The sequence below is a fragment of the Pygocentrus nattereri genome, chromosome 22 (genome assembly GCF_015220715.1).
Source record: "Pygocentrus nattereri isolate fPygNat1 chromosome 22, fPygNat1.pri, whole genome shotgun sequence".
Lineage (NCBI taxonomy): Eukaryota > Metazoa > Chordata > Actinopteri > Characiformes > Serrasalmidae > Pygocentrus > Pygocentrus nattereri.
Window position 1 is genome coordinate 1413937 of NC_051232.1, and position 27076 is coordinate 1441012.

General features: G+C 41.1%; 2 protein-coding genes across 4 annotated transcripts; both read right to left on the reverse strand.

Annotated features, from left to right (window-relative positions):
* Positions 1 to 1178: 1178 nt before the first annotated feature.
* Positions 1179 to 8291, reverse strand: LOC108443983 (C-type lectin domain family 4 member K-like). Of its 3 annotated transcripts, none has more exons than XM_017724916.2 (7): positions 7819 to 8291; positions 5295 to 5514; positions 5132 to 5209; positions 4049 to 4513; positions 3294 to 3439; positions 2276 to 2382; positions 1179 to 2165 (listed from the first exon to the last, which is right to left on the reverse strand). In XM_017724916.2, exons 2-7 carry the CDS (start codon positions 5404 to 5406, stop codon positions 1997 to 1999), a joined length of 1077 nt encoding a protein of 358 aa, XP_017580405.1. In that variant the 5' UTR covers positions 5407 to 5514; positions 7819 to 8291; the 3' UTR covers positions 1179 to 1996. The 3 variants fall into 3 exon arrangements, with proteins under 3 accessions (XP_017580405.1, XP_017580404.1, XP_037388607.1); XM_017724915.2 differs by having other exon boundaries at positions 5295 to 5560; XM_037532710.1 differs by lacking the exon at positions 7819 to 8291 and having other exon boundaries at positions 5295 to 5783.
* A 3826-nt stretch (positions 8292 to 12117) lies between these two features.
* On the reverse strand, positions 12118 to 26390 carry tmem144a (transmembrane protein 144a). The gene is made up of 12 exons (XM_017724925.2): positions 26132 to 26390; positions 23803 to 23961; positions 19093 to 19215; positions 18312 to 18411; positions 18057 to 18137; positions 17139 to 17217; positions 16850 to 16926; positions 15747 to 15865; positions 14839 to 14958; positions 13744 to 13841; positions 12926 to 12979; positions 12118 to 12849 (listed from the first exon to the last, which is right to left on the reverse strand). Exons 2-12 carry the CDS (start codon positions 23957 to 23959, stop codon positions 12766 to 12768), a joined length of 1092 nt encoding a protein of 363 aa, XP_017580414.1. The 5' UTR covers positions 23960 to 23961; positions 26132 to 26390; the 3' UTR covers positions 12118 to 12765.
* Positions 26391 to 27076: the final 686 nt, after the last annotated feature.

Here is a 27076-nt window from a genome sequence, read left to right on the forward strand (position 1 = left end):
GAGTGTTGTTCATTATTGCATCGAGAGCTCTCTCTGTCTTGGGACTTAGTAGGATTGCCAAGCAGGTTTATCGCTTCATTCTCTGGTTTCTGAGGGAGAGCACTGTTCTAGGAGACCCTTCCTAACAGGTGTCTTGCTCAAGGACACCTCAGTCATGTGCTGCCAGCTCTGGGATCGAACCAGCAACCTTCCAGTTTCACAGGGCCAGTTCCTTAACCTCCAGCCCACGACCGCCCTAAGCATGGTAACATTATATTTCAAATGTTTTATTGAGTTTTTAATGTCAATACAGTACAGACTCAGCTTAATACTTACCTACTACTTACTTAACTACTTACCCCCTGATAATTGGATTTAAATATTCTTCTAATGTTGGTAGCATTTTCTGATAAGGAGATTGTTCTTTGTTTGAACTCTCATGGCAGGGTTGCCAGGTTGAAATGTGCTTAAAACCCTCCCACCCTAAGCTCCAACTAGCCCAGAATTTCAGTATTCATCTCTAAAAGAAACAACGTGAACCATTTAAAAGCGTAGTATTTATAGTCTGAATCTCATATGGCTCCCTACTCTCTACATAATGCGCAATGTAGGTCTTACATGTAAGGCTTCTGAACCCAAGCAGTGCCTAATATGTCCAACAGAGAGATATTTGAGATTCAACCGCATGCACACAATAGCTGGACACACACTGCACTATTTGTGTGAAGAAGCCAGTATTTCATAATTCATAAAATTATTAGTATTAGCTTCTCTTAGGAGCAGGAGGGTCTTTGTACTTGCTCAGTTAATGAAACAACTCAAATATTCCTGTATCTGAACAATAACCTTCCACAATAACAATAATCTTTCATCCTGATATCGGTTTAATAATGTCATACCCATGGCCAATAACATGAAGTAAGCTGTCTCAACAATTCCTTTAGACCTGCCTACAGACGTTACCTACTGATGCTGATTTTCTCTCATTACGTTCTCCTCTTGCAGTCAGAAATAAAACATAGAACTAATTCATTTTGAACCAAGTGTCTCTACGGAGGCGTGGGTTCGAATCCCACCACTGCCACCATAATGTGACGATGCTTCGCTGAACCCCGTGAGACACGAAGTCACTGGGTAGGTTGTGACTGAATGGTATGAGGGCTGAAGTTGAAGGTTGAAGATACGACAACTTCGAGTGGTTCTTGTCCAAACGATCAGTGATTTATTTACAAGCATGCAAAACATACAAAAGAAAAACTGTATAAACGGAAAAAAACGGCCGTTAAAATATTAACCGGACAGGTGAATATATTTAGTCCTACTACACTTCTGACTTGTTCTGCTCAGATTTCCCTCAGCTGCCTCAGTCTGAGGTGAGTACTATTGAGCTAGCCTCCTCACTAAACCTCTCCCATAGGTCTTATAGGCTTAGCCCCATGCCTGCATCACCTGAGCCAAATTTCTACTGTCAGTAATCAGGCTTTCAACCTCGTGTGGGTGTTGCTGTCCTCTAAGAGTGGGTTAACACAAAGGTAAATAAAATCACAATCAATCTCATAATTCCTTAATATGTTACCGGTAAAGGTGTTTAATACAGTGTGCACATTTCTTAACCTCTTTATTTTCTGGGAACTAGGTTTAAAACATCACCCCTCCCATGAACTAGCCATTAGTCTCCCTTTTGCTGACTCTGCTATGGAACCACACAACAAGTGAGTATTACAGTTCGGTATTATACACACATACACAGTCTCTGGTGATGGGCAATGCATTTGCCTCATCACACCAAGAATTAAAATAAAAATACACCCCCACCATGTGGCATACAATTAGTAATGTTAGATCACTATTCGAGATTCACTTGCAGAATCTGAGAACAATCAATCACAAAGCTTACCAGGCATCATCCGCACTTCAGTGGACATGTGTGATTAAAAACACGTCAAGTTTTGAAAAGAGGTCCAGCGAAAACATCCTGCGTTCGATGGATTCAGTAAGTTAAGCAATGCTGCTCCCTCTAAATGGAAACTTTCTTCTCACATATCCAACTGATTCGGACAGAGCATTTAATATCATTCCATGTATTTAATATATCTAATACGGGTCGCCCATCTTGTGGAACATAGCCAGTTATAACACAGTCCTCGTTTCCTTCATAATTGTTGGGTTCCCTGCTACACCAGAACCTGAAAGCAAAGGAAAAAAGATTGTTCTGTCCTTTTATCGTGCACTACAGCTGACTGAGAGCAAGAGTTAGCAACTGCATGACCAGCATTTTAGGTCAGGGATCTCTTACCTTGTGTTTAGAGTCGAGCCGTCCACCCACTTCCAGCCGTTTTCTTGGTTAATGTCACTCAGGCCAATCCAAGCTTCCTGACCTTTCCTGATCATTTCAACAAACTCCTGTTGAGGTATAATAATTGATGATGCACAAATTGGTAAAGCTTTAAGTGAAGTGATACTTTTTTAATCCCACAGACGGAGAAATTCCACCTCCGCATTTAACCCACCCGTGAAGTGAAACACCACATACACACTAGTGAGCGCACACACACTAGGGGGCAGTGCGCACACTTGCCCGGAGCGGTGGGCAGCCCAATCCGCAGCGCCCGGGGAGCAGTTGGGGGTTAGGTGTCTTGCTCAAGGACACCTCAGTCATGGACTGTCAGCTCTGGGGATCGAACCGGCAACCTTCCGGTCACAGGGCCAGATCCCTGACCTTCAGCCCACGACTGCCCCCTAAATCTGAATCCTGTAACATTAACATAACCAAGACATAAACATGTCATAGCAGATGTCAAGAGCTGTTATGGGCTGTCATGACAGATTTTGTTCAGCAATGTAACAGTGTCACGTTACCATTACCAGTCTCATGACAGTCTCATGACAGTCTCATGACAGTTTCATCACAGTCTCATGATGTTGGTTTTTTTCTCTGCAGGCACCCTCAGGCCTCTAGCCCTTAAGAGAAGGCCTAAGAATGTCTAGTATCTCAGTAGATAAAACTAAGCAAGATCTCATCAGCATCCTTACAAAGTGATAGGAAAATCAGCCAATCACATTTTGCTTTCTAGTGGATGGGACCAATTTTGAGAGAACACACATCACTCTCACCTGACCTAACAGAAATTAGCATCATCAGAGAAGTATTTTTCCCTCATGTTTTGGCCAAATCACAGCAACTCATATCAGCTTAAGACGTAACATGTTAATAGCATGGCTATGCCATGGTTCATAGTAGGATACAAGCAAATTCACATTTCTTCCCCATCTCTCTCTCTCTCTCTCTCTCTCTCTTTCTCTCTCTCTCTCACCTGTTCCTCTCTGCTGTTTATGATCACCAGGTCTGCTCCTTTATTTTTGCAGTCTTGTCTGCTCTCAGTCCAGCTCTTCTTCTCAGTAGACATGTAGTAAATACTGGATCTGAAGTACATCCATCCCGCCTTGTTAATGTTTCCATCTGTTCGTGGAATAAATTAAGATACAGTTTGCTCTCTAAAGTAAAATTCTGAACGTACAGACAGGTGACAGTGAAAAACAGTTTGTAGAATTTTTCCAGTAGATATTCCCTCAGGTGGTGTTTGGTGATGGAGATGGAGAGCCCTGTCTCAGGTTCAGCATCTATTATAGGTGGGATAAGATCTACCTATTTATATAATCTATTATTAACTGGGTCGAGATCTGGTGACTGTGAAGGCCATAGCATGCGATTTACATAATTCTCACACTCATTAAACCACTCGGTGGCCCCTCATGCCCTGTGCCCCTGGAAGAGACCGGACAGGATCAGGACAATCATAGGATAAGGGCGATCAGTCAGATTAACTTTGCATTGATTTGCAGGGATGCTTCTCTTTAAGCGGGCAAGTGGAATCAAACCATGCTCCCTACATTCTTACAAAAGATTCTTCAGGGGTTCTTTAGCGAACAAAGTTGCGTATAGAATCATGAACACTCACAGAACACTTTGCATGATTAAACGGCTCTTTGCATCGTGAAAGGGTCCTTCAGATGGAAAATGTGGAAAGAATGTTAGTATGTAAGTCTGTAAGTACTACAAATCACTAACCAAGCTCAGAAAGTTTCCTCTGGAGTGTATCTCTCTCTTTAGCCAGGTTGGTGTTACTGGCCTGTAACTGGTCTCTCTCTTTAGCCAGGTTGGTGTTACTGGCCTGTAACTGGTCTCTCTCTTTAGCCAGGTTGGTGTAACTGGTCTGTAACTGGTCTCTCTCTTTAGCCAGGTTGGTGTAACTGGTCTGTAACTGGTCTCTCTCTTTAACCAGGTTGGTGTTACTGGCCTGTAACTGGTCTCTCTTTTTAGCCAGGTTGGTGTTACTGGCCTGTAACTGGTCTCTCTCTTTAGCCAGGTTGGTGTTACTGGCCTGTAATTGGTCTCTCTCTTTAGCCAGGTTGGTGATACTGGCCTGTAACTGGTCTCTCTCTTTAGCCAGGTTGTTGCAACAGGTCTGGTCTCTCTCCACAGACTGATTGTTGCAGCCAGTATATAACAGATTCGTGTCCACCTGAAAAGTAACTGAAAATGTAAGCAATTAGAAACACAGATAAAAGCACATTATCCACTACTGTTTTAGACTAAAGTACACAAATCTTATGCTTGAGTAAAAGTAAAAATACTGTTGGCCAATTATTACTTGAGTACAAGTAGAATTCTTTTTTATTTGAATTAAAGTATGAAAGTACTTGCTTTTAAATATATTAAAAATCAAAGGTAAAACAACTGTAAAACAACTGGGTCTCAGATAAAAAAAATACCCCAATGACAACCTTTAAGCATTTCCTTTTATTTTGAAGGCTTGTCAGATGTGCCAGAGCACAAGTCAAGCTATGATTGACTACTGGAATGTAAGGGGGAAGTTTAGTAACGTGTGGTATGATCAGTTTGATAGTTGATATTCTTTCAGATATTACAGAAACTCCCATTTTCTTCTACTTTCAAGTAACAAAGTGCTGCTCACCCTAGGTAGGGTATAATTTACTTTGAAATGTAGTGGCATGAAAGTAGAAGTTGTTTTTTAAAAAAGGAAAAGCTTAGACAAAGTATTTAAGAACAGTAATGAAGTACATGTACTTTGTTACTGTCCACCACTGGTCTAAACCCATTAACGACCCCCAAAAACTGAAGGTAACTTACAGTATAGTCTCAGGACAATATTGAGCGTCGCCTGAAGAATACACATCACACCAATGCACAGGGCAGCCAGCCTGAACGCTAAACACACAAACACAACCGATATAGCATACATTCTGTGCTCCTGCAGGTAAAGACGGCAGGTGAAGGTAAGTTGTACTCTTACCTCTGCGTTGAGCATGTCTTGCGTCCGAGCGAGAGCTTTTGTGTAGTGTCTCTACATTTTGGTAAGCGTGAATAGGTTCGTTTCGAAAGTCCATGTCTACATTCATTGACATGAAGTGCTCCGACACCCAGAGGACCTTTGCTTTTGAACTCACAGCCTGGATGTGGTTGTCATGCTTAGCCTCTGCCCTGAATGTAGTTGCATGGTTGATGGTGTAACACTGGTTGAAATGAATGGAAAATCAGGAACTGAGAGCAGTGAGGCAACTTAGAGAGGGGGAAACCATACCATTATCAGTTATTAACTCAGTGACAATGACCATGAGTCAATTTATCCCACCACTGCAGTTTTAATTGAATTAGCTACTGGGCAAAGATACGCAGTTAAAATGCCTCATTTTAGACCAACTGATTGATTTCGGTGTAATCAAGTCTAGGAACACCATTGAAACACCACTGGTCGTTTTAGATTGATTTAGCTAGTTAACGTAATCTAGGTACACAGTTGAAACACCTCAAAACCATTGAGGTAAACTGTACACCATCAAAATACAGGTATGACACCTCAAAACACCTGACTGACTGATATAGCTAGCTAATTGATTTACAACCCCAATTCCAATGAAGTTGGGATGTTGTGTAAAACATAAAAACAGAATACAATGAACCCATATTCAATTGAATACACTACAAAGATATTTAATGTTCAAACAGATAAACTTTATTGTTTTTTGTAAATATTCACTCATTTTGAATTTGATGCCTGCAACACGTTCCAGAGAAGTTGGGACAGGGGCGTGTTTCCCACTGTGTTACATCACCTTTCCTTTAACACTCAGTAAACGTTTGGGAACTGAGGACACTGATTGTTGAAGCTTTGTAGGTGGAATTCTTTCCCATTCCTGCTTGATGTCCAGCTTCAGCTGCTCAGCAGTCCGGGGGTCTCCGCTGTCGTATTTTACGCTTCATAATGCGCCACACATTTTCAGTGGGAGACGGTCTGGACTGCAGGCAGGCCAGTCTAGTACCAGCACTCTTTTATTACGAAGCCACGCTGTTGTAACACGTGCAGAGTGTTGATATGTGGCTTTGCTTTGCATGGCAGAGTTTTAACCTGCACTTGTAGATGGAGCGACGAACTGAGTTCACTGCCAGTGGTTTTCCGAAGTGTTCCTGAGCCCATGTGGGAATATCCGTTACAGAATGATGTGGGTTTTTAATGCAGTGCCGCCTGAGGGGTCGAAGGTCACGGGCATTCAATGTTGGTTTTCTGCCTCGCCGCTTACCTGCAGAGATTTCTCCAGATTCTCTGAATCTTTTGATGATATTATGGACTGTAGATGATGAAATCCCTAAATTCCTGCAGTTGCATCTTAAACTGTTGGACTATTTGCTCACGCAGTTGTTCACTAAGTGGTGAACCTCGCCCGTCCTTGCTTGTGAACGACTGAGCCTTTCAGGGATGCTCCCTTTATACCCAATCATGACACTCACCTGTTTCCAATTAACCTGTTCACCTGTGGAATGTTCCAAACAGGTGTTTGAGCATTCCTCAACTTTCCCAGTCTTTTGCTGTCCCTGTCCCAACTTCTTTGGAACGTGTTACAGGCATCAAATTCAAAATGAGTGAATATTTGCAAAAACAATAAAGTTTATCTGTTTGAACATTAAATATCTCGTCTTTGTAGTGGATTCAATTGAATATCGGTTGAAAAGGATTTGCAAATCATCGTATTCTGTTTTTATTTGTTTTACACAACGTCCCAACTTCACTGGAATTGGGGTTGTTATTAGTTAACGGTTAAAACACTGTTTCAGACCAACTGATTGATTTGTTTAGCTAGTTAAATCTAGGAACACCATCAAAGCAGCCCTGCTCATTTTCACACAGTTTACTCGGTGAGCTAAACCAATCCATGTTCTAGACTCAAATCAGCAATGGATTGCTTTTCAGCATTGCTTTTTGCATTATGCCAATTAGCTAGCTACCAGCTACCAAAACGAATCAATCAATCTAAATGTGCAGGAGTGCTTTAACTCTGCACTTTGTATCTAAAGCCTATTATGAATAACTGCCCATGGTGGCTAGCTAGTATGGTGCAAATAAAGTAGTTGCAATTTCTTGCCCAATATTTAGCCCAAGGGCATTTCCAGTAAAAGCATGTGTATCAGTGTTAAGATGGAGTCCCTGCTATGTAGTGTGCAGTCTGTAGGCCTGGGTTATTAGCAGACACAAATACTGCTGCTGTTGTTGAGACAGAAAGCAGAACTTCTTTTCTGAAGATTACACAACTTAGCACTTGTGGCTAGTGAAAAGGGGGAAACCACCGTTTACCATGGAAATAATAGGATATGACTACAGAAATAAAGCAGGTCATCTGATCAGTACATGAATTCATACCGTCTATATCACAAATTCTTCCGTCTGATTACCAAAATGAAACTGCTGCCCACTGATTCAAGGCCAAGTTCCTTTTTCATCACATCGTTCTGGAAGGGGATTTTGAAACGGCTGACACACTCACCCTCAACGTGTCGTCACATCCATCAAGCAGTTGTGACACATGTCCAGTGCTTGATCTGAGTCAGATTCATGTCCATTTAAAGTGTCAAATTATGTCAACATTGCCTGATATTGCTGAAAATGGAGCCTCCTGAGTTTTCCTGAGTCAGTCGTGTTAAACTCAGGCCTCCTGTGGTGCTCTGGGTCAAAACTGACCCATTGCAGGTTTCAACGTCACACACTTCTCATGTCTGCCTTCCATAAAAGTAGTGTTGTAATACATGAGTCCAGCCTCAAGACCATGATCTAATGGTCTCTTTTCAGTCTCAGGGTAAGGTGGACTCTGATGGCGAAACTGATGGCGAGACCAGCCGAGTGCGACGCCTCCATCTGAGGTAACCAAAAACTGAATTATAACTGAATAGAACCTTAATAAACTGGTCCTTTCACTGCATCTGTCTTTTGAAACTCATGGCCTGAACATTCACTCAGAGCAGATCAGAGGGACAGTGAAGGTGGAGCAGTTTGGAGATAAAGCCAGAGAGGCCAGGTTGAGATGGTTTGGACATGTGTTGAGGAGGAATAGTGGATATATTGGGCAAAGAATGTTGGAGATGGAGCTGCCGGGTAGAAGGAGAAGAGGTAGACCTCAGAGGTTTATGGATGTAGTGAAGGTGGACATGGAGATGGTTGGTGTGAAAGTAGAGGAGGCAGTGGACAGGGCAAGATGGAGGCAGATGATCCGCTGTGGCGACCCCTAAAGGGAGCAGCCGAAAGAAGAAGAAGAAGAAGATTTATCATATTTACAATTTGCTTAAATGTATAGCACAACTCATTTTTGAATTCTGCAATAGCACCACGGCCCACTGGGGGGGTCGCAGCCCACAGGTTGAGACCACCGTTTTATATTTTTAAATAAAATCTGTTGATTTAGGATCGAATTGATCAAGTTGGTGATGGCTTAACTGAGTATTACTTGACTGTTCATGTTCATTGGCTCCAAAATGTAAACAACCCCTGAAACATCCCCACAGCAGAATGTTTGTATTACTATGTTTTCATTTAATAGTAAAAATGATGTAGTAAAGCTGCAATTCGTTTAATTGTAAGAAATATGTTATTAAAAGTTATTTCGACAAAATATATTCTAAAATACATTGTGGCTAAAAGGAGGTTCACAGTCTATAAAATCCATAAAATCATTGATCAAGAAGAGGCCAAGATTTACAAAATGCTGGTAATAGAAGAAGTCGCATCTGAAACAGAGAGCAATGTTGAAGTCACTTCAGAGCCTGAGGACTTCCCCTCTGATGATAAAACCAATGTGCAGCAATATGCTGAAAGGGAGGCATTCATGTCTAGAATGGTATGTCACAATATATTTATAATGCAATGCCATCAGCACAAATACAATATCTGAAGTACATACATGCTAGAAAGTGATAGTCCACTAGAATATATATGGCTCCTACATCCAAAATAGCAATTTAAACCCATAAAATGCATTAAAATGTGTTTTGTAATGAATGTAAATACACTACTTTAAGATTATGAACAGTAAAATACACTAAAACAAGTTCATCTTTGTTAATGGGTTTGTAAGTATAGTCAAATACAAATTGTAGAGTAACACAAGGTTTAGGACAGTTTTGAGGTGATTTAGCCATTCAGGGACAAAACTGACCAGTAAACATCAATGCTGTAACTGACTTATGAACATAATGAAAAGGGTTTATTAATTTTATACTGTCTGGAATACTAAAGCCTTTGACAGTAAGGTTTCTTTGTATTAGTTTTAGTATATAATATAGTCTTATGTTGTAGTCCAAAAATGAATAGGTTCCTACTGAGCTATTATACAAAATTAGAATTCATTATTCATTTTCTCAGCACTGAACTATGTAAAATATTTCAACACTGCTGTCATAATGTTTGCACTTTTGAACTCCAGTTATAAGACCTTTCAGCAATGTACAGTCAGGCCATCGTTGAGTGTAAACCACTTAAACTCAGCCAATGAGCTGATCAGCTCACCAACCCAACAGCACTCAACAGCAGTAAAGCCAAGCAATCAGCACTTGAAAAATGGAAAGAAAAAAAAACAAAAAAAAAAACAAGAATTTATTAAATTACTAGTATGTGTCCTCCTGACTCAGTGTTGCAATAACAGTGTTGCAATATATCATGAAGAAAGCTCTGGCTGCATGCGGTCATTCTGTGGTCAGCCCTTAATCCATTGCTGATTAATCTGTGCAAGAAAAAGTTTCCTCCTGTTGTAATAGTCCAAGCATGTGTCTTAACTTCCTCCACTTTTTCCTTTCTCTTCGCAACATCCTGTTTAAGTTAGTTTTTCAGGTCTCCTGACCCTGAAAGGCCTTTGTTTGGTTATTCCATGGCATTTCAAAATTTTGATAATTGTATACAATCTGCTATAACATATGGTATGATAGTTGCTAAGAAGATCATTTTAAGGCTTTGGAAATCATCCATCCCACCTACGTTTAAAATGTGGCTGACAGAAGTAGTAAATGTGTTGCATGTTGAGAGGCTCAGATATGTGTTGTCTGGTAGTTTGGAAAAGTTTTGTAAAATATGGAACCCTTTTTTGGAGTACTTAGCCAATGCGCATAACCACTAGGTGTTTCACCGTAGCTGCTTTATTTACCTATTATTTAACCTATCTTATGTATTACCACTGCTCAGTTGATTCTGAGGATGTTTGTGAGCCTACTGTACTGTGCCCCTTGCTTTTTATTGTGTCTTATTTTATTTTTATTTATTTTTTATTTTTGTCTTTAAAAATGCTGAATCATTGTTAACATTATGGAAGCATATAATATGAAAATCGTATAAATAAATATATTAAAAAAAAAAAAAAAAAAAAAAAGTTAGTTTTTCAGATGAAAAACTAATGAAGAAAAAAAAAATCTATTTCTTCCTGAAGTGTTTTTGACTAAGATGTGTGTAGGATGTTTATTTTTGCATATACTCTCACCCAGCACCTTTCAAGGAACACCTGTAAACCTACTTATGCGATTACCGAATCAGCCAATCGTATGTCAGCAGTGCAATGAATAAAATCATGCAGACACAAGCTAGGAACGTTTACATCGGCTGTCAGAATGGAGGAAAACCATGAGCTCAGTGATTGATTGATTTTGACTGTGGCATGATTGTTGGGGTTAAATTGCATAATTGTCATAATTTGGCACCTACAGCATGACTCCATGGACTTAATCTGCCTTGTGTCAACAGTCCAGGCTGGTGGAGGTGGTGTAATGGTGTGGGGAAAGTTTTCTTGGCATAGTGGGGCCTGTTAATACAAATCAAACATTGCTTGAATGCCACAGTCTGAGTATTGTTTCTGACCATGTTCATCTCTTCATGACCACAATTTACCGTCTTCTAATAACTAGGCTACTTCCAGCATGATGATGCTCCATGTCACAGTAAAAATCTCAAACTGGTTTCATGAACCAGAAAATGAGTTCTTCGGCAGTCTTCCGAGTCAGATCTGAATCCTATCCCAACCCTTTTGGGGCGTGGTAGAAGGAGATATTTGCTCCATGAAAAAGTCTGCAGGAATTGCATGATGCAATCATGTCAATATGGACCAGAATCTCAAACATTTCAACATCTTGTGCAACCCATTCCACGAAGCAGGTCCAGATTAAGATACTGTGCCCCATCCCTACAAACCCACAATCATTTTTCTGAATATTCCTCAGGATAGTTTAGCTAATTCTAAACTATATGAGTTCTTCAGTCAAGACCTTGTTAGGATCTTGTGAAGATAATATTTGCGGTCAATCAGGTCATCCTTATAGTTATAGATTCAGCCATGCCATGAAGATCTGAGACTGTTTTGTGCTTGGATTTCCATTAGTTCATCAATAGATTTCAGCCAGGGCAAGCTGTGGTCATTTGCTGCAGCCTAAATATGTGTAGTTTTACTAACATTTGTACAGATCATCAAAAAGCAGTCTACAAGAAGAAGTCTGGAGATGTTTGGGGTTGGTAGTACAAAGCAAGCCCACCATAACCTGCATTCACAAAGCTTCTCTGAGCGAGAGTTCTGAGTTTTACTGATAGGAACAGACAGCACTCGTACTCTGAGAAGCTTCATTACTACAGGCCAGTAGGTCACTACATGCAATGCCTATAGTCTTGGCTTTTGTTAACATCATGGGGCTCGATAATGGCCGTGTGCTTAAAAAAGGCCCAACAACCTATGGGCCATGTTCTCAATACTGATATTACAATAACGAATGAAGCAAACATGAATTCGTCTGCACATTAGGATTAAACGCATGTCAAACACTTTTCTTAGTACTTCTTTATTCCCTGATGCAAATTTTAAAAACATTATTCCATAATAAAACCTTACACAAATTCCAGCAATCAACGCACAGAAATGTTTACAATTAGCTTACATGAAAATGTGTCTGTAAAATGCCACCCATTCAAACTTCTGTTCTTTCCCTTAACCATCACTAGTAATATGAAAACCTCAGCTTCCTAATGAGTTATTATAAAGTGCAATTACAAAAAGCACGTCATGAAAATGAGGTCCTTCCCGGCTGTAAACATCATAGAAAAATTATGTTCTATATTATAAAATCAGTAACCGTGTGTATATTGGACAAAACAAAATGCACTGGCACAAGTTCTGCATTATATCACTACAATTTAACAAACCCAGACTGTATGATATGAACAAAGAGGTTAATGCCTATGATTCAAGGGCTTCCTCTTGCCTTACCTCAATAAAATGTCTTAAAAGGCCTCGAGAGTTGTGAATCTGTCTCGTACACATTTGTGACTCCTGTTTCGTTCACAGTAATCAAAATATTGCTAAGAGGTACGATTGTTAAAATCTTTCAAATAAAGTTAAAACTGGCAGTACTGCATTCACCCTCCATTGATTTGCTTTGGTGTTTTGCCTCCCCCTTGTGGAGAAGTCATCCAACTACAGTTTGGAGAACGCAGTCAGTAACGCCCCCGCCAGCACCAGACAAAAGGCCAGGATAAGAACCAGATAATTCCGCAGACCCTGAAGAAGAAGAGACGCAAAACATTCAGCATTTCCAAAAGAACGCAGAGCTTCAGAGACGCAGAGAGACGCTTACCTTCACTTCCTTAAACACTACAACACCCCAAATGGCGGCAATAAGGCCAGGAACCTGTGAGGCGACACACAGAGCTTTTTTACAGCTTATGTCCACATTAGATCTGCCCTTGTGAAAGAAATACATTTAAGCAATAAAAACATGAACTTAAGTGTTAAGTGAGAAGTACATACTTTTAAGGCTTACACTATAAACATACATTGATGCACGCTAAACGTATTATTTTGGAACATTAGAAGTATATTAAAAACATACATATGTAGACGTGTATTCCTTACAGCATACTCAAGAATCTTAAAATGTGTTACTAAAAAAAAAAAAAAAAAAAAAAAAAAAAAATCTAGATTTCATAAAGTACAGACGAGTATATTTTAGGTGCGTTTCCGTTAACCCTAAATAAACGTAATCAAATAACTTTGGTATTGTCTACATATAATTCAAGTACACTACTGATAGAAGTTATAAGATATTTAAGTATTTCTTGAAAGGACAGATCTACTTTAGCTAAATTCCATTTACAGTTTTCACTAAAATGACTCAGTTCAGAAGGTAATGGGGAAAACGTTCATATGTGAGGTCAAACTGCAAAACACTACAGCAAGCATAGGGGTGACATGATGCTGTAATGCAATCTTCTGCTGTACCATAAAGAGAAGAAAACCACGCGTCACACAAATGATGGCACTATGAACGACGACGCCGTGATGCGATTGGGAAATTTCAGAAGGCACCTTGGCTCAATTAGTCGGTTAATCAAATAACAGCCGTCCCAGCACATCAGTACTGTAATCTGACTGGCTGTGAGAGCGGTCACTCACCGTGGTGATGATAGGAAAGCTGACCACTGGACTGAGGTAGTGATTGGCCAGAAACCAGCAGCATGTGGCCACGCCCCACATCACGCCGGACACAAAACCTGCACACAGAATCAGCAAATAAGACTGGATCCTGACACCTTGCCATATAAAGGCCTAAGACAGCAAAAGTAACATCAAAGTGCGTGTATTAAAGCTTTAAATGTGGCCCTAAAAAACAAATACAAATCTATCTGAACCACCCAGAGCTGGACAAAGTACTGTCCAGACTCAACCTGAAACACGGTGCAACACCCACTCTGTAAACGGCGAAAGGGGAACTTCAGTTAAAAACCATGACGTTCCTGCCAACATAACTGGTAGAACTACCTTTTCCCACACTCTTAAATTCAGCTTTACCAAAACCGTTCATCTCAAAAAGGTTTTAGACTTAGTAAACTTTCCATCCTGCATTGTGCTCATGTAGTGTGGTGCTCATACACACTTTACATGGTCCTTCAAGGGTTCTTTATAACCTTTAACACTCAAAGACCCCTGTGCATGATTAAATGACAGTGATGGAGAATGTGCTGTAGATGATCCTACATAGAACCTTTTAGAAAAGGACATGAAGCTTGTATGAATAGAAGAACCCTTTTCAAGAAGGTTCTATAGAGAATTATCTATAGCACATTCTGCATCAATCTGAAGGGTTTCTGGACAGTACATTGTTCTATACAGAACCATTTTCTTTCATGAAGAACCCCTGAAGGACCATATGTTATATAGCATAACGTCTGTTTGGCTGCACTAATCTGTACCTCCCCAAATCAGTGAGCATTTTATTTAGCTCAATGGACAGGAGTGTGAAACTCAGCACTAACTTCTGTCAGCAACACGATACACGATTATTCCAGTTTGCCAGACTTTAAAGGCATTTTAAAGGTGTAAAAATACACAACAACAATAAAGTAAGGCATAATAAGGCTGAAGAAATGCAGGACATCCTCTGTTAAAAATGGCAAGTGGGCTGTGTAAACCCAAATCTGAAATCTGAACCAGATCCGGGAGCAGGCGAGTCCTGCCAGGCTCTTAGTGGGTATCCTCAGTATGGTTTACCTGGTAGCACAGCTTTAGGGAAGACTTGAGGTTTGTTCTTTTTGAAGGCGCAGTAGATGAGGAAATACACTGTGCTGGTGAGAAAGATTCCACTGAACTGGGCAAAAACGTAATCCAGATCTAAAACGACAAGCAAAAATGAGTCATCGGCGCAGTCAAAGCAACAGAAATAAACCGGAGTCTCTCTCAGTGAAGCTGACCAATTCATGATGTTATCCACAACCGTGACGGACATCTGTCCAAAAGTATGTAGAGCTGGTAGCACACCAATAATTTGCTCAGACTGCTGATTAGAATGACCACTACTGATTGAGTTCATTTTAACACGATTCTTAATGTCCAGGACCCCCACAGAGCAGGTACCATTTGGGTGAGGGATCATTCTAAGCACTGCAGTGACACCATTGTGGTAGTGGTGGCCTGAATCAGGCTGTATGAATCTGGATCAGACTGTATGAATGTATTTCAAAACAAAGTCCAAATAAAAACAGATTTACAGGCACATAAGCCAATTATTCATAAATACATAATCACATTAACAGCATTTGGCTGACGCTCTCATCCAGAACAACAGAGACAGGTAGTGTTGGGAGTCTTGCGCAAGGACTAATCGGTACAGACCCCAGTCTGCATTTACATATGTCTGGAATTCAGCACCAACAAGTCTGCCCTTTTGCGTCTGTCTGAAATGACAAAACTGGTGTTTCTTTAAGTAAAACTATGTACAAACATGCGGTTCAAATCAACATTTATGATCTGCATTTTCAACAGAGTTTCTCTGCTTATTACTAATATAATCATCTACTCATTACTCATGAGCTTTGGGTGAGAACTGATCAAACTAAACGTAAGAAAGGCAATCAAGGTTAATAATCATTTTTAACAGAGATGTGGTGACCTGGTCTTACCAAACTGACTGGCCCCACTGAACGGGCCACCTGGATCAGATGCATGATGCTTGATGTACAGCACCGGGACAAACGAGAAGCCATAAAGGATTCCGGCTACTACAGCAAGTCCTGACCCACTGAAAAACACACAAGATGAAGAAACATCAGTTCACCGAACGAAGAACATCAAGTCAAGAGTTGACTTCTCTCAGCCCGATAAAGTTAGAACTGCCCTAAAACAGACGGAGAATCTTGCTTACCGGTGCAGTGTGTAAGATTTATGGAGATCCATTAGCAGAAACAGAAAATCACGTGTTCATTAGTGTAAAATCACCTGGAAATATGAATCACTGCATTTTCTTTAGCTTGCAATGAGCAGTTCATATCTACATAGGGAGCAGCTGCTCTTACAACAGAGGTCGCCACACTGTGTCGCCATGTTTCTACAGTAGCCCAGAACAGATGAACTTAACACAAACTCAAAGCGTTAAAGCAGCTGCTAACCATTTTGAGAATTTGAGAAGTTTGAGAACACAAATGGAGGATAAATGGAAGATCATAGTTATTATTTAGCACAAACAAACGCAAATCCTTGTTATCAAAGAAGCAAAAACAAAGAAAAGCGACATCAGGACAAGCGAGCAGAACGCTGCTCCTTCAAACCAAGGCCACAATTTCCTTTTATCCCAAATGCAATCAAGCCAAAACATGTTTGATGTCAGAAGTTTGCTTCTCTAGTCTTCTAAATGGAGCCATGGAACAATGGAAGTGACCAATCAGCAAACTGCCCTGTAAAGTCATCTCTGACAGATTCGCTTACATTAGTTCCGACACGCCTATCCATAAACATGGAGACAAAATTCAGGTATTCAGATGCCTGCTGTTTTAGTGATGTACTTTTGTCAATGTTTATTGAAGAACACCACACACACACACACACACACACACACACACACACACACACACACACACACACACACCTAGAAAGGCACCGATTTAGACATAAAGGCCTCACAGTGCAAACTGAACACAAGCTTTCGTTTCTTGTTAACGCTGCAGCTCCAGTTTAAAAGATGAAGCAAACCTCAGACACCAAACACATCGGTAGATTATATACATACACAAGCCGTTTGGCGAGTGGTGACAACATGTCCACCCAGGAATCATCTGTTGAGCCCTGACTGGACGAGTTTGCACTCTGAAACAGAGAAACCAGAGTAGGTCACCCTAAAACTACACAGCGCAGTAGAATTAAATGATCTAATAACATGTTTGATTAAAGATAAAGAACCCTAGAGCTGTTAGAACAACACCCTTTATCTTCTAAGAATGTTTTCCCCTCGCCTGTAAAGTTATAGTTTCAGAGATAAGAGGTTTTGTTCCCACAGCAACGACACAAAAATGACATACGTTGTCTATTAGTAGTGGCGTTTCTTCAGACGTGGCGGGTCTTTGAACGTCGGTCTTCACAAAGAAAAACACGATGGCACTGTGTGGAGAACACAGCCATCATTTACACACATCATGATCAAGATGATTCCAAAGTGACTGAATCTAACACTTACAGTACAGGGTGTCCCAAAAAAGGGACAACTTCTTAGTCTAATAACTTGGTCAATTCTCCCTCAAATGAATTTTAACAAAATGTGTAAAAACTAAACAAGTTAAAATCCCCCCAAATTGAAGAATGGCATTCACTAGAAAAGAAACAGCACGTTGTGTGTTCGAATATGCTCCAACATGACTGAGAAAATTCAATAAAACAAAAAAATGCACCATCTGGAAAGCAGATTTGGACATGCCACAAAAAATTAAAAGAGGAATGTGCAGGGCAAAGGGATCTGGAAGACCACCGGTATTGGAAGAGATCAATCAGGTTTGAGAAACATTTGTGAGAAGCCCCAGAAAGTCTGTAAGAAGAGCTCCTCTGGAAACCCGTGTTTGGCAGGAGCTGGACTACCGACTGTGTGTGTCGTGTTTGTGAAGATGTGAAATCTGTTATAAAGTCTCCATCCCTCTGAATGCCTTGTTCAAATTTTGGAAAATAAATTTTGTCTTGTTCAACATGAAGCCCATTTCATTTTGTTTGCCTAGGACATGTAGTTACTCAGATATTCCCATCTCAAATGAGGTCAATTACTTTGGGACACCCTGTATTTACTATTATGATGTAGGCCCCAGAAAAGCCCTTGTGTTTTTAATCTTGTATGCGTCTTTAATTTAATGCAAAAAATGAAGTCAAGCTACTGATCTTAGTTGGTCACAATTCTTCAAAACACGAATGCATATATGTGTGTGTGTGTGTGTGTGTGTGTGTGTGTGTGCTACCTCAGCAAACACAGGCCAGCGCCACAGTAGTTAAGAGTTGGTTTGCCAACCGTCTCTGCTTCGATACCAAACCAGCCAAACCTGAGAACAGTGAGAAGTGATTGGACTGGGGCTCACCAAAAACCACAAAGACCTCTCTTATCACAATGAACAGACAAGGGTCAAAGTGCTGAATGTGTAAATGGCTTGTTTACCACTTGAAACACCACTAAATGAATAAGAACGTGCGCTGCTGCATTTGAGGTCTGTGCTTACCGTGAGCTTGCCCAGCCCATAAGAAGATTGAAAGAAGCCCATATCAAAATGCCCAGCCCCAGACCAATGGTCTTCACTATTGGAACCACAGTGATGTTACCTACAGAGTAAAAAACAAACACCTTATAGACCCATGAGCATCATTATCAATGCTATCATGCAGCATCAAACATCATCATTACTAACCTCACAACTGGATTACGATTGATTAGAAAGTGGTTAATTGCATCATTATCTTAGACTTCACTGACTTCATCACTTCTGTATGAAAAGTATTGGTTAAAAATAAATCATATTTCCTCCAGGTCACATTTTGTATGTGCAGAGCAGTAGAATACAAGAAGAAAATGTTTGATTTTTTAAAAAAGTCTGAAAACAGATTGAAAGATGTACAGCCATAATAAAGTAAATTGTTCTAAAGTTTACAGTTGGCACAAATAATTCAAATACCAACATAATGAATGAATTTAAGTATCAAGTTTTCTATTTAGCATTTGGGCGCTTTGTCTTTAAGCCCTTAAATTGTATTTTAAAACATTTTAAATCTGTGTAAACACATTTCAGCTTATTTAGTTTAAAGCATTCTAAATTCATGCCAAACATCCATGGCACTTCATCTCTAAGCACAACAAACTAAAAGACTAAAAATCCTTCAGAATTAAATCAAGTGTGGGAGCCCATAAGGCGCAGTAACAGGTTGGTATAACCATAAAATATTTTTACAATGTATTAATACATTTACACCCTTTCTGCTGATACAATGGAGTAAAGCCCTCCTTACCTGTAGCCCAAATGGCCCCCCCCAGCATTGCCAAAGGCCAGAATTTTGGGCTCCTCAAGATTATATTTGCCACCAGAGACACGGTCCATACAGCAGCACACAAAACCCACTGGAAGAACATGCCTAAAAACACACACACACACACACACTTTTATACACTCTCAGGATATAGTGGCATATCTATAACAGTGGTGAAAAAATAAAAAGGGCATTTACTGCACAACATGGGGCTTCACCTAGCACAAAAGTTACGATGCCTCATGAATAACTATAAACCCTTTTTATTTTACACAGTCCACCGATGTACAATAGAGGGAATTAGCAACACAAACACACACAGAAACATGGTAACGTCAATGAGAGAGCTGTGATTTGGGAGCCTAGTAGACAGTAGCACTCACTTAAGTCAATTGAAAAGGCAACTCGCACCAAATTGAGGTCCAATTGTGCAAATTACTTATTTGTTTACTTCTGCTTGAGTTTCAATTTCCTAAGCAAGGTACCTTCTTCATAGCTCTTCAGCCATCTATAAGACTACCTGCAGTGTACATACACCAGTGTTTAGTAAGCACTGGTAAAACTGCCAATAAAGGCTGCAGTAGGACGCCAGGGTTACAGCCCAGACTGCGTTAAACCCCTCCGACATCTGAACAACCCAGAGGGGATGTGGCTAAAGCTGAGAACTTAATGATGTCATTTCCCGATAACACATTTCCTCTCGCGTTCCGTTGCTTAATTAACACACCGGACACAAGCCTTCGTCCACATGGCATGATGATTCGTCAGGTAGCGGTTCTATTAACGTGCAGCTTGCTGAGCTAAAGCTGATTTATGCCAGACATCATGTTCCCAGCACTTCAGATTGATCAGCACTAATTCTACAGAGACAAAAATCAGAGGGTCCATCCAGTCGTCTGGCTGATTATTTGAAGCACGATTTCAGGCAGATTTAGCTCGTCCACAGATTAAACCATGTACTGGGAGGAAGATGTGGGAGGTGTAATAACGTCCAGAAGGCATTCATTGTTAAACTCATCCCGAAGACGACTGCATTATTTGCTCAAGGGAAAACGGCAGCCCTTGTTATTCTCATGCTGTTGCTCATTCTGACCCGAAGGACAGAGCAGTTCAATTACAATCACACCCGCGGACATGACAATACGTTATGCCTACTGGTGCGAAAATAGGCCCGCTTCCCTACTGTAACTCTCTTGGGTCTAGTTTTAATACTGGTTGTGTCACTCTTGCCAACTCTGACTCACCACTCTGTTACACAAGCCACTGGAAATGCATGGACTTGCCCTCAGCTAGGCTAGGGAGCCAATTAGCAAGCCATGTAAAACTATTTCTGAGAAACCTAATGGAACATGGATCAGCTTGGAGAGAGGAAGAGGAGCTGCTTCGTATCTCCATGAGCTTTTGCTTTAGAACCAAGGAGCACGCCGTGTAGCCTTTAGCTCGTTAACTAGCGAGCTAGCAGGGTAAGGTACTCAAGTTGTATCAGTATCATGTATAACAGTCGGTTTGCTAGCAGCCCAGTCTGGACATGTAAAACATTGGAATATTATAGTTTTAAAATAGTGAGCGTTTCCAAGCGTTTTACTGCTAATGCTTATAAACAGCGGTGCCTGTGATTTTTTTACATGTTTGAAAAGGGACATCTCAGATCCCTTTGACCTTTCCTGCCCACGTTCTGCTGGAAAAGCCAACCCTTATGTTCACATGTTCCCCTCTCCTAACACACTTCATGTATGCTACTATACAGAAATGGCATGGCTCTTTAGGTGCTGGGGATCGCAGTTTTTAAGGAGGAGGCCAATTCAGCATGCATTAGCATTCAGCATTAGCTTACATGTAGCAATATCCGTATTTCAACTCTTTATTGACCTCATAATTTGGAGGATCCAGTAATTTGAGAGAAGAAGGCTCACAGGATGTATCAGGTTCTGGACATTTTTATCTACCACAGGGTGCGAGAGGCGACCCCATTTGTTCTGATCACAGGCGAGCTTAAAATAGGAGAAAATCTGGAGGAAGGAACAAAAAGCGCTGGAGGAGAGGATGAAGGAGATGGAGAAAGATCTCCGAGATGGAGAAGGAGAGAGAAAGGAGATAAGGGAATGAGGAAGAGGTTGCAGATCGAGAGCGAGAGAACGGAGATGAAGGAATACAATAAAAAGGATAGAGAGAGAGAGAAAGGAGATGGATGAATATATAAAAGAGGGCAGAGGACAAACAGAAGAAACTTGAGAAGGAGAGGAGGATCATGACGGAGGAGAGGAAACAGATGGAAGAAGAGAGGGAAGATCGAGGAGGAGAGTATGAAACAGAAGAAATGGTTGCCGCAATATACGCAGGAGGAGGCTGAGAAGCTGGAGCTGAGGAGAAGAATCTGGTGGATGAGGACGGAGAAAAGAAAACAAGATATAGCTAAAGCTCTACCAAGAGAGCCATGAAGTGTGGATGAGGGAGCGTAAAGGAGTTGAGGAGGGAGGTGGATGAAAAGCTGGAGATACAGAAAAGATGGAGCTGAGGAGAAAAGAGAGGAGCACGAAAGAGGACGGAGAGAACTCAAAGAATGAACCTCAGAGCAGGAGAAGACCAGCAGAAGCAGAACGGAAGCTCCATGGAAGTGTGCAGTGGAAAAGAGGAGAAAGAGAAGAAAAGAGTAAGAGTGTGCTGAGCAGACGGTGGAAGAAGTGAGGTGTACGAGGGGAGAGGTAGAGGAAGGGAGAGAAAGTAAGAATCACGATTATTAGGAAATGAATGTGAAACTTATTAATAAATAAAACAATTTTAGCGAAATGAAAGGACACCGTTCAAACAGGACACCATTTAAGACAACGCCAGCATTTATTCTGTTGACCAATTATAAGATTTTTGCTTGCAGGATTAAAATTAGATGATGCCTAATGACTGAAGTGCATTCAGACAGTCTGAGGGAGAGAACCTGAGAGGAGCAGAGGAGAAAGGAGAGGACGATTAAAGAGGATAGGAAAAGCAATGAAAGCGCCAAAGAGAGCCAGAGTAGAAGCTCTGTGTATGGATGCAGTGGAAAAGAAAAGAAAGGGAAGAACAAGAAGATGAGCATGTTTAGCAGATGGTTTAAGGGATGTAGGAGGATCTCTGCAGATAAAGGATCATTATTGATATGATTAGTATTAGTAATGCTTTGTTATTTTGAAATAAAAGTTATGAATCACTCTTCATTGGCTCCGACATTCAAACTCAATTCAATTTACAAAAAAAAAAAAAAAAAAAAAAAAAAAAAAAAAAAAAAAAAAAAAAAAAAAAAAATCATATATACACGAACATGCATGCGTATATATTCAAAGCTCTAAACCTGTCTGACGTTTTCAAAAGGTTACATTTGAATCTACAGTTTTGGGAAATTGATGGGAGAACTAGAGATTTACCAGAATTAGTTCTGTAGGCTTTCTAACTTTCCAATATTTCCATACCATTTTAGAAATAGGTCGTAAATATAGAGGACAATGTAATCCACATACAAAAGAGGTGCAGTGTGTCTCTTCAATAGGAAGATTATAGAAGGCCGAAAAAGTTCCAACATTGACAAAGTCAAAAATAGAGCTAGGTGCTCTATAATTATTTCAAAGATGAAAGTTTTAAGTACTGTTTATCTGGTGGTGACAGTGTTGGTGGTCTACCAAGTCTTGGAGTCCCATTCCGAAAAGTTTGGTAAAATCCTGTTGTCATTGTTTTTCCTGACCTTTCCTCTTAAATGAACTTTTACAAACGTGTGGAAGAATAGATACTACCGACAGGCTGCACCAAGGAGATACGCATCGCTCTATTCATTCATTTATTTAATTAATTATAAATTCAGCGTGTCTCCTCTAGGGCTGCAACGAACATTTGACTGAAATCGACGACCAAACTAGTTGCCAACTAATTTAGTAGTCGATTAGTTGGTGACGTCATTACGCTCATTAAGAACGCATTTACATAACCGCTCACTGGAGAGTTAAAAACAGCGCGATGGCAGCCTCAAACTAAATCTTCAAACGTGTGAGAGCTGGACTCAGGAAAAAGGTTGCCAGTTGCGCTGTTTGTAAAGCCGAGCTCGGCTGGCACGGAGCACATCCTCCATGCTGGAGCGCCTGAAGAGGAAACTCGTCAGCTCACTGGGTGAAGACCCAAACCGCACACTAATTAGTGTGTGAAGGACAGGAGTGTGTGGGGCTATAAGCCATCCTGCGATGCTCTGAGCTGAGCTGGAACATTTTCTGTTCCCAAATGCAGGTTCTCTGGAATCATGAATGGAGCTGAATCAGAGAAGTAACCATTATTCACAGGTCGATTCATGCCGTTATAGCGCCCCTTGCTGCGACGCTCAGAATGCAGCTCATGCTTGCGTCGAAGAATTAGCAGAGCTCAGACTGCACTGTTTACATTTAACGCATAAAACAACCTCAAGCTAAATTTAAAAGCTCATAGCTACATAAGTTCAGGTAATGTAGTGATTCATAATCCGAATAATCGATTATCCGTTTCAGTAATCGAACGATCGATTATTCGACCATTAAATTAGTCGTTTGCTGCAGCCCTAGTGTCAATACCATACGTCCCTATATCCAGTATTGTTGTGTTCCATACGTTTCACACGTCACAAAGTCAGGACCACGTTGTTGGTTCTGAAGGTTAACTCAGTTTTTCCTACAGAAGTAATGAAGTGTTTTCGTGTCTCACCATCACCGGTGTCGATCTTCTTCACTGGGACGAAGTTGCTCCCGTAGAAAAGAACAGACACAGCGCAGGACACAAAGCCATAGGTGAGCTCAGTGGAGGAGCTGTTGGTGCTGTTAGAAGCTCCAAGGAGGCGGGAAACATCTACCAGCGACTCCATCTCTGAAGTTCACAGTGGAAGATGTGAATATATCGTTCATCACAAAACAAAAACACACACACATGAATGTAAAACACCAACTACACACTCAGACTCACCCTCTGCTGGATAAAGTAGGCTGATGTTTTGAAATTGGGTTTGCAGGAAATAATGAGACAGTATGAGAAATGCAAATTTAAACTGGCTTTGAAAGTGAAAAACAAAATTATAAAATGTTTTAATTGATCAACTTCAATGCGTTTTTGTAAATATACACTCATTAAATGTCTGCAACAAATCCCAAAATAAGTTTGGACAGGGCCAACGGAAGAATTCCGGAAAACGTTTTAAAGGTGATGTAATCGAGTCTTATAATAAAAAGGAGCCAGAAGGGGTGCATCAGCAAATAATTAAACTTTTTAAAAATGTTCTTCAATGAGCGTTTGCAAGTATTTGAGGCATTTCTACTTTGCATAACATCAAAAGACTCAATCTTGCATTTCAGGATGCTGCAACGAACAGTGCTTATTGGCAAGTTTTCCCAAAGTATTCCCGAGCCCGCGTGTCCATCACAGAGGAGGAGAGTTTGAGGGATCAAAAGTCACAGGCATTCAGTTACGTGCAGAGATCTGTCCGGTTGGTGGTTTGATGACAAATGCTACAGATGCTCCGTTCTACAGAAACTTGCTGAGTCAGAACTGCTGACAGTGCTGGAGCAATTTCACCACCGTGGGCTTCATCACAGAAAGTTATTACATGAAATGGTTATGAATATGTTGCCTGATGCCACATGTAGGATCAGGTGGCTTTGTGTAGGTTACAAAAATAAACAAACAAACAAATAAAATAAATAAAACTATAGACTATCGAAATGTCCTACCTGTACTGTAGTACGTAGTACTACAGTAGTACTGTAGTGTCTGTGAAGGTGCTGACTCAATGCTTTTTTATTGAACGGGCAGCGAGAAGAACCTCCACAAACAGCCAAGATAGCAGGAAGATCACCTCGAACCATACACTTCCCCTTCAGAGCAGAGGCCGACATCACGCTGACTAACCCACAGCCCAGCACAACATGACAAAGCAACATGTGCACATCATTAAACTAACGACAACTGCTTACAGCGAATGTCTCTCCTGCCGCAGGCGCGACGCTTATCAAGAGCCTCTTTGCACTCCTACAGGAGCACCAGCTGGTGGAGGGATGGCACAATATCTTACCTGTAGTTTTAATACTGGTAGTACTTTCCTATAAAGAGATTCAGGCCATCAGATCATCCCCCCCTGTAGTTTTAATACAGGTAGTACTTTCCTATAAAGAGATTCAGGCCATCAGATCATCCCCCCCTGTAGTTTTAATACTGGTAGTACTTTCCTATAAAGAGATTCAGGCCATCAGATCATCCCCCCCTGTAGTTTTAATACTGGTAGTACTTTCCTATAAAGAGATTCAGGCCATCAGATCATCCCCCCCTGTAGTTTTAATACTGGTAGTACTTTCCTATAAAGAGATTCAGGCCATCAGATCATCCCCCCCTGTAGTTTTAATACTGGTAGTACTTTCCTATAAAGAGATTCAGGCCATCAGATCATCCCCCTGTAGTTTTAATACTGGTAGTACTTTCCTATAAAGAGATTCAGGCCATCAGATCATCCCCCTGTAGTTTTAATACTGGTAGTACTTTCCTATAAAGAGATTCAGGCCATCAGATCATCCCCCCCTGTAGTTTTAATACTGGTAGTACTTTCCTATAAAGAGATTCAGGCCATCAGATCATCCCCCTGTAGTTTTAATACTGGTAGTACTTTCCTATAAAGAGATTCAGGCCATCAGATCATCCCCCTGTAGTTTTAATACTGGTAGTACTTTCCTATAAAGAGATTCAGGCCATCAGATCATCCCCCTGTAGTTTTAATACTGGTAGTACTTTCCTATAAAGAGATTCAGGCCATCAGATCCTCCCCCTGTAGTTTTGGTGCTACACAGAACCATTTTAAAGGTTTCTATACCATACCCAGCGCACTCTCCGTCAGCTTGAAGAACTATTGGTCCTATAGAGACTCATGAACCTTGTTTTTAAGAGCCCATGTTCAGACTAAGGCGGACGCGCTCCAATTTCCCTCATTTCCCTCCCCAGGCTCTGCGGAGGCTGGTCTGGTAGGTTTAGCGCATATACGGTCAGAGTGCGTTACCTTGGCGCAGGTGCGCAGTGTCTGCGGGAATCTGGGAATCTGGGAAGCGGGTCACAGAGAAGCGCGGCGGCGACTGGACTAATCTCACTCAGCTCATCCAAACACAGAGGCGCTTCTCAGCACTGAGCCCACATCGCTGCTTCTCCTTTATCCCGCGAAAAGAAGCCCAGGGAGACGCTGTGCCTCATCCCTCCACGCGAAACTTCCGCGTTCACAGCTGGACCGTCTCGTCCGCGCAGCCCGTGTCAGCTGACTCGAGGCACATGACGCTTAAAGCCGCGGAGCAGCGCAGAGCGCATGCGCGAAGACAGACCGCCACCTCCACAAACTAGAGAACAGGGCCGCTATTGTCCAGCAGCACTGAGCTCCCCGTACAAGCGCCCAGGAGCCTCTCAGCACGTCACCCTCACCCTCCTGTATGTTTTGCCAATGGATTTCAACCCTGCAGAAGCCACTATAAAGTCCTTCCCTGTAATACTAATCTGTGTCACTAGAGGCCACTGTTGCTCTCAGTCTCTCACCATAGGAACCCATTTCCCTGATCTCCCATTAATTTTTCAGCATTGCATCTTATGAGCAGTCGGCGAAGTGTTCTCAGACTAAACCACTGCAGCTGTGCAATTTGCATTTTCAGTGGCACGACTAGGCAAGACAAGCACTCTGTAGCAACCAGGCCCCCTAACATCTTAGGCCCCCTTTGTCTCTACTTCTACAATTTTACACCCATGACTCACGGGTAGCTATGACAACTTAATCATGCTGTCACTGCAATTTTAGCCCACATTAGAACACCATCTTGGTTGAGACATGGCAACACAATATAAAAACAGCAAAATACTTTACATTTATCATGAAAATTGAAGTCATTTTCTTATGGGGGCTGTTATTATTTTGGGCCCTGTAATATCCTTGTCATGTCACCATGCATTTCCATCTAATTTCCTG